Raw genomic sequence first — 14,983 nt, 5'->3', positions numbered from 1 at the left:
TCAGCTCGGATGGGTTTCACGGGCATTTCTTGTTTGTTTATCTATTTATTTTTTATTTTGCATTGCACAACTATCATATTGCGTTGAGCTATTAATAACTCTAGCTTTCTTTCGCTTTGTTTTATGTTGCTTTTTGATTTTTATTGTTCTCTAAATACTTGCCGTACGTGGCGCTATACTGTTACGTCATACGCCTTCCATATGGTTCAGCTCACGCTTCTGGTTTTCGCCCGAGTGCTCATGGGTTGAATGAGATTAACAATTGCGGCGGATACGAACGCTTCCCTCGCATAGAGAGAGAAAAGTAGGCTTTGTGTAAGTTTACAAGCGCGGCTGGGCACATCGTGTACCTAGGCGAGGTGGGTGTGCTAGAAAACGAAGATCAATGCAAGTTTTGCATTCAAAATCGGTTGTTTTCGGCGGAGAAACTGCCTGCCGTATTTCTGAAGAGCCACCAGCGGTTTTTTCTATATCAGTCTGCAGGGCTGTGGTGGGAGGCCGTTTAACGCCGGTAACACACAGCCCTGCCATGCATAGCTAGGCATAGCATAGTGAACTGTCTGTCACCGCACCAGCATGCGTTGGCTGCACGTAAAAGCAACTCAACTTTCCAAGATCAAACGGTCAATATCTTGTGAAAACAGCGACATAGCAATGAAAGTTGTTTTAGTCAGTGGTAAAAACTCTTATCAAATGAAAATGCATGTGGCCTCGGTTTTCAAGTTCAACGGCCTAGGTCCGATGTCTGCTCTCGTTTGATATACATTTCCGTGCGTTGTCGTCCCCGTATGTATCTGTTGCGTTTTTACCGTACATGCAGGCATTTGTAATCTGTGTACTGTAATTCCCTGGACTGCCTTGCTTTTAGTTGTATTCTGTTGTAACCGCTATCAGCTCTCACTATAGGTACGTTCTTGCATATTAAAATCCCAAGCACTCTTTCATTCTGCACCAATCTTCGTCATCTTTTCTTCCGTTGCTCTGGTCTCTGGAAGTTTGCTTTAACTTGCAAATGCTTTCTAGTTTAAGTCCTGTTTTTTCAATAAACGCAGGAGCTTGCAGTCAGTAAGGAAGCACCGCATCACCCATAGTATGTGTGTAGTTTGGTGTTTCTTCTTATTTGCATAAGAGTCGGGATAAGACTAGTGGTTCTTCTATAGCGCACATATTTACAAGTACATGTGATCAAGGTGCTTGACAATTATTATGACCCATGGTCACTGGACCTAATAATGATACCACTCAACTCCATGGGGGAGCAAACAACAGCTCACATGTGCGGCCAATCAGCGCAGCAGAGCTAATCGCACACTTTACAACCACTGTCCTACCAGGTACTATCCACTCCGTGTCGGGGAAGCAATGAGGAAAAAAAGTGCCTTGCTAAAGGACACAAGACCATGGCCATGCCGGGGCTCGAACTCACACATCACTGCGATCGTGCGCCCACTGCTCTAGCCACTGGCCCATGATGCCTCTAGTACACAGTGCCCTCAGAATCCTTTTAGTTTGTCAACAAACCAAAATGACCAATATTCACACAGTTATCTTGTTGTATGGATACAAACCACTCATTTTGCCTCGAGTTGGTTTGCCTTCACATAACCTTAACTTACCTGGATTGGATACAAACCAGTATTTCATGCTCGAAGACACATGTTTGTCCGCAAACCGAATTGGAATGGATACAAGACATGTTCTGAAATTTCAAGCCAGAGGCATGTGCAGTGTATTCATCATTCATGTACTGCGTACACAAGACTGCAACCATCAGACTCTGAAAAGCGCCCCAGGGCAAGCTTAGACGCATCCCTTGCCTGAGGTCCGTGTCCTTCCTGCATTATTGGGGTGGAGATTCTATATTGCACTGATCATACGGGTTTGTACGTCGAGTTAGCATGGCAAACATTTTCTCCATTTGGCCTGGCCACTCTAAGATCTGGAGAATATCTTGGTTCTCAATGTGGTACGGACATCAGATCGAGGCTTGTTTCAGCGCCAGCAAGTGGCGAGTTTTAAAAATCACGGCAAGGATCGAACTTGAGGGCTACTGATTAAATAGCCACCAGAACGTGCATGACAAGAGAAACTCGTTGCGTAAAGGAAGGGGTAGTTAATGAGGTCTATTTTGATCATCATGCGCCATGTAAATCAAGTACATGCATAAGAGTAATAAACAATGGCCACTCAAAAATCGTTTCGCAAGGTTTATTGTTCAAAAAATTGTCAGCAGTTTAACCTCTGGAAGCAATGTATCGCGTTTTCGTAGGGAATGGTAGTAGTCTCGTCGTGAAGTCTTTGCTCTTATAAACTTTCGTGTCCGGAAGGAGGGGAAGAGGGCAGGTCGCACCACAGAGCCGACTTGTGAAGCGTCAATGAAATAAGTGCGGATGCTATGGGAGATATAAACTTCACCTTTGTGTGTCAACGTCAATTCATTGCAGCGAAAACGAAGTTGATTTTGTGGAGGTAGTAAATTAGGTGAGCAATGGGTTGATTTGAATTTTGGCAGCGGCTGTACGTCTACGGGCGCTAAGGGAGCCTGTACTGCAGAATGTGATCTTTCCCTATCCTTGTGTCTAAAATATGACCCTCCCCCTTGTCTGACATTCTAAAACTCACCCCAATCACTGCAGTATCTCCCCAGGAATAACTGAAACAGTATAGGCTAATTTACATAACACTTAGATTAATTGATATGTAAGTTACGGACAGAAAATTACGGGGGACGGAGGGTTACAATTTATCACGCAAGCATTTTTAAGGGTCTTGCATTTGCGAGAGGGTCACCATATTTTGTCCAACTATAAGACGGCATGATGTGGCTGATATAGTGTTTCACAATAAAAATATCAAATTATAATACATGAGAGTCTGTTAGGCAAACTATTGACAATTTTCCGCCACACAACGAGCTACATATGTACATTTATATATGTTTGATAATATATGTAAATGTACTTTGCTTGACGTTGGTGCGTGTGTGTACAAGAAATTGGATTTTTGGATTTCATTGAAAATGTTAATTTACTATACATGGTAGTCTATGATGGGGAAACTATGAATATTTTTTTCCAATACAAAAATAGGTAAATCTGTGTATTTATGTTTGCTTGATTATTGATATTAATTTATTTGATTAGGCAACACTCCAAAAACCATCAAGCCACATTAAATGAATGTTTATTAGCAGACCAAAAAAAGTTAAAAAGTCGAGAAATGGTTTAATAGCCATTTTGACGAATTGAAAATGTTTCAAATTACATTAATTATTGCGTGGGTTTGGTTTACGTCTTTCGATCAGCCATACCATACTGACGGCAATTTCTATCTAGTCTTGCCCAATATATCGAATGCCTGATTGTAGCTAGGGAGCCAGCTCAGAGGAAAAGTTGAATAATTCAGAATTGTTATGAAGATTACAGTGTCTTGATATCCATACATCGAAAACATATGTTACTTGATTTCGTACAATTGAAAAAGTAGGACTTCGCGTTGAAGTCATAAGAAATAATTCATCGAAGCTGAGAATCATTGATAGAAATCACTGTCATAATACTGTAGCGGTATTATAACACGTATTACTTTTTCTAGCACGAATCTTAAAAACTGGGAGGCTGAGCCGTTCAATTATATATATCAAGTTAGGATGTCAAAAGAGGGGTGTCACCGCCTATAGGTACCGTAGAAATGTTACAATGTTTATACTGCTGCTACATTTGTACAACCTCGATGTCTCTGCTCTCTTGTATTTTTTCACAAAAGAGAATGACCTCTCATGCCTCTGACATGTAATACATGAATTGAAAGACCAATTCACGAAGACACAATCACGAGCGATCATTTGAAAACGATCGGCGCTTGAGACAAATGCCACATCGCGCCAAAGGCTGGTGCGGCCGAAGATAAACATCGCAATCTTCGTGAATCCAGAGAAGTAAGTCTAGTTCCGGGCAATGTGCAGTATCAAAAACCGCAATACCTGACATAATGATATAGTAACAATCAAAATAAAGATGACTGAATAACCAGTCAAGGCTGAGGTAGTGCGCCAAAGAGGACGGTGATGCCGAGAAGAAACAACCACCGGTACCACCGTTTCATGGTACATGTATCATTTTGATAAATGCTATTGTTTACCATCCCAATCGAGTTTTTTGGCGAAGAAAGCAATTTCATTATGGATCGTTTGAAACTCTTTTCTGGTCAAGATGTTTTTAATACCCTAAAACTGTAAGGAGAAGAAGACAAGACAATTACTGGAACCGTATATTTAAACATTCTATCGATTACACAGATTAAATTAACTGATTAAATTTTTTTTTACCAACTAATAAATTAGAGATAGCATATGTGACCTCTGAATGTCTCTCTCCCACATCGACCAAAAGTCGTTTTTAAAGTTATCTACATGCTCTGACTTCTATATTGCAGTGCCTCCACCTACGTGGCTCATACCTGAAAGATTTTACTGCTGGCTAGTGTCAAAGAGGTCTCTGGTTGTTTCAAAGCGAATATGCGCAAGTATCATCACAAGGGTAGATAGATGACTTTCACATTTTTAAAACCTTGGAAAGTTGACATATAATCAAGGTACCAATTTGAATAGGGTTGTTATAGGTATGACTACTAGAATGCGACTTCTGAGAATGATAAAATGACTCTCGCCATACAGTTATCAAGAATAGAGAGGTTTGATATCCAAATGTTGGCACCCTTTCCCCAAAAAGACAATGAAGAATGTTTGACAAGGTGTAATGATAATAGTTTAATTAGTTATATAGCTTCTTGATCCATATGAATGATATGATCAGAGATTCTAAACTACATGCCTAAAACAAAAAAAAACATCTTTGTAAAATTTACAAGTGTTAAAACAGTTGAACGAACACAAAATCGCATGATGTGATCAGCTGATGCACGACCCTTTCAACACCATGGTTTCACACCAAATCACTGTTATCAACGGCGAGTGTGGACCGGTTTACATGAAACTAGGCTGAACAGGTTTATCACACTGCGGTATGAACGATAATGCCACACAATTTCTTTATAGCCGTGTTATCTCTTTAGGTCTTAATAAAACTCAATTTGTACTGCAATGTTCATGGATACACACAATAACAACGCGTTGTGCAGTTTTATCCGTCTCTATTGAATTCATTCATGATAAGACAGAATACATTAGAAATTCTGCTAAATATGTGTTACAAAATTGATCATAAGAATGTGCCAATTCGAAACCATTTGAATCTAGTTTTATTGACTAGAAGCTGGTTTTGATATTTTCTTGTTATTAAAATGAGATCTAAACAATGATAAAAACTCTCTATAACTACGCTTTCTCATTGTGATTAGTTCGATTATGCTGGGGAAAGTCTTTCATATTCGCTTATGAACGTAAAACTTACGACACATTACGAAGATAAGTCTTTCTGATAAAATAGAGGAACGGAATGCTTACTGAAAAGATTAATCGACAAGACCGTTATTTAATCTACAAACTAGATTGTTATTATACAACGTTTTAGACACGTTTTACAAACTGAACAACACACGTTTTTGATTCTAAATACTATGAAAATGTATTTACCAGTGAACAGCAATTTGTACTTTATGAATTCTTTGAAAACGGATAAACGTAGAGAATTTATTTTATATGTTGTTTTACGCTATCTAGCTAGCTAGCTATCTATCTATGAAACGCAATATATTACACATGTATTTGATAGGAATTCAGACAAATGATACTGCATACATATACAGAATCCCAATACAAAGCTTCGATACGAATCATTTCTATAAAAAGTGTCTATGTGCATTTCTGCATGCTTTATTGTAGAGGGAAGGTGATCGACAAAAGTTGTTTGGTGATTAAAAATGATTTTGCTTCATCTTTTGGGTCAAAACGATGTTTGTGGCCTAAGTTCAGTCTAATTTCAAAGCATAGAATTTTTCACCTACTGATTGTCTTCGTACAGTGTCATCTCTTCCCATTTACCGTGAAACACTTTACTTATTCTATCAACCCCTTCATCACTATGGTTAAGCCCAAACCCATTGCTAGACGATCGTTGACCTTTTCACGGGCAATTGCAGCTCACCAGGTTACCAACTTGGGAATGCAATTTACACTAACTGGTTGCCAAAAGTATATTATCCTAATTTTCGCTGAAGAAAGTAGGTAATCTAGGATGCATATTACATGGTAACGCCCTACACTACAAGCCGTACTGCGTATTAGATTATGAAATTAATATGTATAAAAATCGCAGGAACGTTGTGACATTATGGTCACATTATGGTCATATACCCATGTAAGGCAAGATGAAGTCTTCTAGTTGGATTTACTGGTACCTAAGCAGGGGAATAAACACACATGTATGTTCTAAATGTAATCAAGATGTCATTGGTGAAATCTATGAACAAAAAGCACACATTTTAAATTTCAATATTGCCAAAAAAGTTAACATTACAGTATGACTCTATGGCATTTTTTTTCAACAAGAACTTAATTAAAGTATATTCCGGAATCTTTACGTTCATTCTCGAAATTCATCATGAATGGTTCACCACCATCTAACGCATCATTTATATCAACGTCATCACCAGGCTGCCAAGAAATCTTGACGGGAAAAACCGTTCGACCCTTTCGTCGTTTCTCCGCAATAATGCGCTTGGTCATCTCGTCTGTAGAAGCGAAAATTTCCAATTGTATCTTTGCTAGTCGTCTAGTTTGGTCTGTAAGTTTCTTTATTGTCTCATCGAGTCGGTCAAGGACATCGAGTTGTTCTGAAGTATCGGAATCTGGATGAGAGAGAAGTCGTTTTACCTTACTTTCTATATTTTAAAAGCAAATTACAACAGTAACCAAAATGTACGCTCACAAATTCGTGTAAACCAGCAGATTTTTTCACAGTTTGTTTCGAAAGATTCGAAATCATTAGCCTCGCAAAGCTAGTCTAATATAAGAGTTAATGTGACTTCGACGCGAAGTTCAATGCCAAATGAACACGTAACATCAACTGACACACACGTTAGAATGTTTACTAAAAGGAGCAACGCACACAATATTAACAGAATACGCAAAAACAAAACAAAACATACCATAACCGACCTCATGAAATAAGGAGATACGACATGCAAAATGCAAAGGACACTGTCTCGGGCATTTTTCTGAAAAAAAAAAATTACCCACAAGCATCATAATCTATTTGATTTCAGTAAAATGCAGTGTGGAAGTATGTACTTCAAAAGCAGATGACAAAGTCGCCCCTCGGCTTTCGCATAAGTTTTTTGTATATTTATAGTATTTCTCATCGTTTGACATCCGCAAAGGCAAGTTGTTTTAATCTAAAAAATGGAATTTGGTTTAGATGATGAGAGGAGTGAGAATGTATATTTGTAATTTTCCCTTTGATATGTGTATAATTTACACATCTTCAATTTCATATGATAAAACGCCCCCCCCCCCCAGTATTGCCAATGGAGCTATATTTTCAGTCTGCTTGCAGATGTCAGATATCATTGCTCCAATGATATTTTTAATCGACCAGAAATTCCTTCCCTTGCGAATTCTCATACTGCACTTGTAAGCAAGACCAATGTTCAGGTAGATAACTAACCAATCACCATACTTAAAGTAGACAAAAGACATTGAACTACCCACGCGCTTCGAAACTGAAAGAGTTCAATCCTTTGGGTAAGAAAAAAATTACTGTCTTAGTTTTTCGAAAATACAAATTTCACGTTTCCATATAATTAACACAGGGATTGCGGGGATTTTAATTTCAAAATATCTTTAAATGCAGGGTAATTTGTTTCTCTCGTATCAATCTTTGCACTGTGATAAGTGAGATTGCTGGGATTTGTGAGAGAATAGTGGAAAGTTTGAGCAAATTTACAGTTTGTCTTTCACTTTCGAGATGCATACTACCTTTAACTTTTTCTCAAATTTTCATAAGGAAAGTTTAAACCATACTCTACCAATATGGAAAATTTGGCACTGGAGAAATAAATTACCAAACATTCACCGATATTTGAAATTCAATGTTTAACTCAATCACGGTCCCTCAACATGACTCAATCGGGGAAAATGGTTTGCCCACAGCTAAAATGGTGAAAACTGTACGTAATCCGAGTACTTCAAAATGAGCCCAAGAAGCCTTTGACTAGAAAAGTATTGTAAAAAAAATGAATCTGTGAATATCTGTCCCAAAAGAAGCAGATAATGTCGATAATTGTGCTGAATGAGAAACATTTTCATCCAGTTACAACCACCTTTCATGATTTCATTTCAGTTTTTTACAATTGGATCCACCGAGTCACTAGAGAGCGAATATATCTCACTTTTTATATACCCACCTTTTGTCTTGAATTTTTGTTTAGTGAGTCTATGGAAGAGATCAATGACGTAATCCACAAAGTCAAATTCATTAGCCATGCTGTCCGTCTCGTCTTTTGCACCAGCAAACGCGTCTGTGACAGCGGCAGTCAATTGGTTACTCAAGCAAACACACATAGAAAACCAACTTGCGAACAATACGACCATTCCAAAAGGGTCGGCGCTTGAAACGAATTCCATATCGTAGCTTCGAAGCCTGATGCTGCCGAGAATAAACAGCGCCATCTTCCTGAAAACTGAAGAGAATGTCCTCGTTCCGGACAGCTCGTAGTATCTAAGATACAGCAGCTGAGAGAACGCCATAGTGAGAATTAAGAAGACGAATGGGAAACCAGTCAGGGCCGAGGCTGTGCGATTAAGGGTTATGCCGAGGATAAACATCCGACGGTTGAACTGCAGCACATGTATGATTTCGATAAATGCCATGAAGGTAACAATCCCGATCAAGTACAGATACATCTCACACCATCGAGTAATCAAGTCGAAATCAGTGAAGTCATCTGTTGATAAGAACAGAAAGGAAGTGTATCAGCTTATATCACAAACAATCAAAACATTTTAAAAGGCAATTTATCTTTCTTCTTTCTGTATATCTTAAGCTCATGCATATGTTCGACAAGTTATGATAACATGTTCATGGCCTGAAAATGGTATGTGTCGCACCATATGCATGTATGTTATATGCTACACAGTATTTCCAAAATGGTTTACTCTATTTTGCCAGGCGCATCTGCCAAGAAGAGGTTCAAATAGGAGCTTGTTAACGAAATAGGCAAAGGAATACCAATACCGTGACTCTATACAGTTCCTGCATATGGAAGATTAGATTAAGTACCTTTACTTTCTCTCATGTCCGGAATAATCATTAGGGTCATGACAAATCTACCGATGTACATAATTATTCCTACGACTGATGCGAGCAACATGGTAAAGTGCCAAGTGTTCCAAAATGACCGGAAGTATTCTCTTTTCAAACGACGTAACTTCCTGTATTCCCATCTAATTCTCCATATAGTGGCTGCAAGGAATATAAGATGGAAGATAACCCCGACAGTTTCCGTGTATTTGTCCTGGCCTTGCCCGTAAAGACTCACTACTGTTACCGCGGCATCCGGTATCACCATCCCCGTGTTAGGAAACTCGGCCAGATATTTTCCGATTGAAAACAGGTGGACGTTTGGAGTAAAGGTATGGAAATCGAGAAATACAGCCCTGGTGTTCTCGTCAATCCACCCAGATCTCAGCTCTTCTACTACTTGACGTGCTTCTCCAGCCGATGATCCAAGATCTTTGACATATCCCCCACCAGCATAGTGTGTACCTGACATTGCCCACGTTGTCAAGCCGCCAATTTCGCTCCACGATCTGTAAACCCAAGCGGAGTCTGCGGTAGAATCTTTTTGCTGTGTATTGGTTGATCTTGTAGACCAACTCCCGTTGTAGGTCCATGTGTCTTCATTTGCAAAGGAATACTTCACTTCACAATCTGCTGTCTTGCCAGCAGCGATTTGTTTTGGTGGTGTACATTGCCCTGAAAAAAAAACCGACAGTTTGAAACTTGGCTGAAAATACTTGGCTGCTGTTTACTTCTTAACGGGATACGATCGTTCTTATCCTGCTTTCAATGTAATTCCACTAGTCTGACAGGAATGCATAATTTTATTAAGCTCATATTTTCATCTTCTTAAATGAATAAGCGACCGATTACAATTACAAGAGATTCTGGGAAAGAGGTTGATGTGTGTCACTGGGGCGTGTGATATTCTGAATGGTTGTGTTATGCCTTACAAACTGAAGAATTTGGAAACGACTGTACGATGGGAATTACACTTAGTCTCTGAAATATGTTTTGAAAGACATATGGTAATATAAATATATTTATTAATCATGAACATGAACCTGTAAAGAAGAGGAAATAGAAAATACCCGTTGTGACTATAAGATAGTTCAGAAGTGAGTATTCATATTTATAGCACCAAATAAGTCGAATATGAAGACTTCGCGCCCCTTTAATGCGTTTCAGACAAACGGAGCAGCATAACTTCGCCTGTAATTATTATAATGCTATGAGCAGACAACACCATAATCAATGGAAAAAAGCAGTTTCATCTCTAGTATTGCCCTTGTACTTTTGGTAGTACGAGTTGAGTTACAAGTCTTTACCAATAATTAATCAAAGGTGTGATGCTATCTCCTATCTCCCCTCATGATCTTAAACCAACCTTCACCTTGGCTACGCGAGGGGCGCTCCGAGATAAAATCTTTACAAGGGGAGCCTTACCAAGCATGAAGTGGTGCTCCTTTGAGACATGCGGACAGTGTGGACATAAAATATATACAATTATAGTCTAACGTGGTTAGCAAAGATATACGTTACGTATACTCCTGTTCTGCTTAGGTATACTACATTATATCAAGACATTGATATGTTCCTCATACGTCCGTATCTGTAAACATACTGAACATATATCAATAATGTTGTCTACATAGTGACCATTAATGAAAACTATTATTTCATAAATTGTGCAGTACATAGCAGTGTGATCTCTTATTTGAATCACTTTATTTTTTCTATTGTGTTTGCTAAAACCTGTATGTTCATCATTGTCTTCTCTATCTTTGTTACTCTTCAGCGGGTTTCGTTGATAATAATTCATGGCAAAATAGCGATTGCTGTGGATAGGGACACTACAAAGTCTACTTTGTGAAAGACCACCCTACCTGCTTGAACGCGTAACTGTCGAAGCCTTGCTGGTCCAAGCCGGTATGACACAACATTGCCAGCGTATCGTTGCTGCATCGTAGAAAGTGATTTTCCACGATAATCTACGTCTGGGAAGTAACCCGGGATAAAGTCTTGGTCTAACCAGTTCCAATAATCTTCTTTTGTTTTTATCTGTCATTTATTCATAAGTAACCAATATTTCATGATATATGCACATCATCGAACCACACCGCACATCAGAAAATTACTATTATGATTCATGCTAACCTTCTATGCATATCTTAAAACTCCAGGTATGCGACCTAAAGATAGTGAACTAATAAATTAAGTATTAATTGTGTGTTGCAGTGGTTGAAATTTGCAGGGCTAGAATGTCACATGTCAAGTACAAATTTACATGATGCGGTTGGTTTGGAATTGCACAAGGGACATCTGCTTATTAATTGATTAATTAATTAATTTATTTATTTATTCATTTACTTTTTCATTCATCCACTCCATTTCTGACTGACTCAGTTACATTATTTATTGCTTGCCTGAGTGCTAAACTTACTAAAGAATGTACGAACGAATCAGCTGTGTCGAAAGTGCGAGTAATGGGCTTGCATACAAAACAAACTTGCTGTTACTAGGTTAGTAAATGGTTATAAATATGACATCAGAACTTCCCTAATGACAATATCCATTACAGATAAAACATACTAGGTGTGTGTGGCTTTGAGACTTTTTTCATAACAATAAGTTGGACCATCCTGAACCACTATTTGTATATTATGGTACTTGGTGTCTGGAATGGGTAAGCGTACGCTGCTACCATGCCACACCAAAGAGAGAAATGGTCGTGAAATTGACACATTTGTGAGTGATGCAATTTAATAATTAGCCTAATGACTCCATTTAGTCATAGTTAGACATGCTGTCAATAAACATTTGAGTCACTGATCATGAAATCTTATATTTACCCGCAATATCTCAATATTTGCCATAGAAAGTTTTGAAAGATATCATCAGTAGATTTCCTGAATATTCCTGTCTCACTGGTGTAGATGCTAATGCACTGTGTCTTATTCGAAAATCCCTACATATATAATATCTGAGAAGCTGGAAGATATACCATAAGGTGACGCTAACCGGTTTTTACCCGACAAGTAAGAATAATTTATGATTTCAAATCAAAATCATCCTCTTGTTATACAGCACAGACTGTTAGTATGAATACCATTGGTATCAATATGGAGCAATAGATCTAGATATGAAGCAGAGTTCATAACTTACTCCATAACAAGACAGACGTCGCGATTAATGTGACTTACCTCGGCAAACTGATCGGCAGCCGATGCACCTCGAATGCTCCTGTACATGTAATAGGATGTCGTGTTAGCTTCAATGCTGCAGATGACGCAAACAGACGTAAGTACAACCAAGTACCCGATAAGTTCGCGCGTCACCCGTTTCATTTTCTGATGTTTGACGAGAACCGTCCGAGAGCGCTGCAGAATGTCTTCGCTTGGCGGCTGGAGGACATCCTCAGGGGAAACTAATACAGCAGAATTTTGAGGAAAATCACTTTCACCAAAGTGGTACATAGTGTGAAAATTGCTGCTGATTAACGAATATTTTGGCAGTATCATTAATGCTTTTATATTTTGAAAAAAAAAAACTATTCTAAAAATATGTTTTAATCCACAAGAATGTATCCATTTAATTACATGTCCACATTGAGGAACAAAGTTGTTTTGCATGCGATTTACCAGAAACGAATATTAGGGAAAAGCACCATAAGCAGCAAGGGGGTTTGGCGAGGGGAGTTCGGAAGAGAAAATATTTGGTAGATATTTTTTCGGATGCAAAATTTTACAATGAATTACCAATGTCTCTGATATCCTTTGTTTCGTCACTCTGACAATGTTGCCTGGTTTGCGCATCATGCAGCACGCAGAGATCATCACATTTGCCTTCTTGGACTTCACCAGTTTCCGTCATGTTGGCTCCCCGTTTTCGAAGTGCCAGCAGATACGAGATTAGAGCAGCGATTAAAAATAACTGATATAAAAAACAATAACAATCGTACATTTATAAAAAATGGTACGTAATGCTTAGCTCCACATGTTACTATGAATTCATCAAAATCTCAACAAATTTGAGTGGTCCGTTGTCTGACTCTTATTCGATCAAACTACAGCTGTATTTGAAATTAATAGATATACGCAGCTGCAAATATAATTCATGGGCCAGACAAAAGGCATACCTGGGCGAAGATGCTTTTAGAGACAATGATTTTTAAAGCCACCATTTATCATCGCATCAATACAGCAAGAGTGCAATCTTTCCCTGGGGCATTGATAAGTTATTGGCTTTTGGCGTACGATGCATTAGTTATGCAGTGATACTGCATTGTCGTCTTTCAGTTGACATTAGAGGTAACTTGATCTTGTAAATTACCTATTTACACATAAACATACACACAAAATGACAGCAATGACATATGCCCTCACATGATCAAATGGACCTACAAAGGATAGCATTCGAGTGTGATTACCTGAAGAGGTTCTAGAACGAACACTGACTCGGCGAATGATGACAGATCAGCTGTAAGCCACTCTGATGATTGCTTTGGTCCCCAGTACAAACTGAACGAAATAATGAAGAAACATGATAGGAAAATCATCGCAAATGTTAAAAACCATCCAATGTAGATGAACCACCATGGTAATCTGTATTCCTCTTTCTTCTCAGATAAAATAATTTTATAGTTCTTATTCCTTTGTCTGCGCCTTTCTGCCTCTTCGAATATCCGGAAGTCAATATAGGCCCAAGTACTCGTTTTCTTCAGTTTCATTCGTCTGTACCGCTTCAGCAAACTATCTACATCGAAGACGCCATCCATACTCCTGGTCTTTCGGAATATTTGAATTATGATAGTTATGACAGGATAGGTCATCAACGCACTCGCAATGCTGACTGAAATCTGATACGATGTGAAAGTCAAAAGACCTATTTCTATCCTTGTGGCGTTGCCCTCGACGTCTCTCGGATTCTTGTAGAACATGGCGTTCACCAACATTGAAAAGAAGAGGTATGCTGCAGCAGATGACAGACGCTGGACTCTTGTGAAGCTACTGTAAGTGGGACGCAAGAATATCGATGACCACATATTTTTGTCTGTCACGTTTACGCTCACTTTTGTGTCGAAATGGAGCTGAAAGGCCTGCAAGGATCTCTCCTTAGCTGGACACAGATGACGAAACACTTTGCCATTGCCTCTCTCTACAGCAAGCCAATTGTTGCACAAAAAAGTGGTACTGGAAAAAGAAAGAGTAGGCTACTTTGCTAAACGGTTTAACTATTTTTCATAAGCATCAGATGTGTAAAGATCTGGATGTTGACTTTGAATTCAAGTATATCTTTTGTCGAATACTTTTCGGTTGTCATCCACCTAATCACAAAGAAAAAGCAGGCAACAAATAGAGCTGGCGAGTTAGAAGCATACCTTTCGTCGCTTTGCATGTCTGTTACTACAACGCATTGGAGATACCATGATGCTTTGAAATCCTGGCCTGAATTGTCATGCCATATATCCAAGTAGATCAGAGGGCCCAGTCCTTTCTTCACAGCCATCAAGAAGGACACCTCAGTGCCTCTTTCAAATTCCTAATCACGGAAACAGGAAGGACACAAGTATATTGACACATTTGCAAGACAAAAGCTACCGCTGTAAATGGTTTAAAATACTTCAAACTTAATTTGGCTGTCACGAACTGCATTCTGTAACACGGTACATGACAGGCACAGTAACCTTTCATTACTTTCACCAAAAAATATCCTGAAACATCCATAAATACAATTTCTAGATG

General features: G+C 38.7%; 1 protein-coding gene across 1 annotated transcript in view; it reads right to left on the bottom strand.

Moving 5' to 3' along the window:
* Positions 1-4,743: 4,743 nt before the first annotated feature.
* Positions 4,744-14,983, bottom strand: part of LOC139150977 (polycystin-1-like protein 2) — a 55,858-nt gene continuing 45,618 nt past the window's right edge. The window contains exons 15-22 of the mRNA XM_070723467.1: positions 14,620-14,780; positions 13,669-14,431; positions 12,998-13,172; positions 12,443-12,666; positions 11,126-11,300; positions 9,240-9,935; positions 8,365-8,904; positions 4,744-6,807 (exon numbers count right to left, since the gene is read on the bottom strand). Coding sequence (XP_070579568.1) covers positions 6,512-6,807; positions 8,365-8,904; positions 9,240-9,935; positions 11,126-11,300; positions 12,443-12,666; positions 12,998-13,172; positions 13,669-14,431; positions 14,620-14,780 — 3,030 coding nt within the window. The 3' untranslated portion in view covers positions 4,744-6,511. The remainder of the gene's footprint in view (positions 6,808-8,364; positions 8,905-9,239; positions 9,936-11,125; positions 11,301-12,442; positions 12,667-12,997; positions 13,173-13,668; positions 14,432-14,619; positions 14,781-14,983) is intronic.

This window comes from Ptychodera flava, chromosome 15, assembly GCF_041260155.1.
Source record: "Ptychodera flava strain L36383 chromosome 15, AS_Pfla_20210202, whole genome shotgun sequence".
NCBI classification, from domain to species: Eukaryota; Metazoa; Hemichordata; class Enteropneusta; family Ptychoderidae; genus Ptychodera; species Ptychodera flava.
The sequence above is the reverse complement of the archived record's forward strand: the minus strand, read 5'-3'. Positions and strand labels throughout refer to the sequence as shown.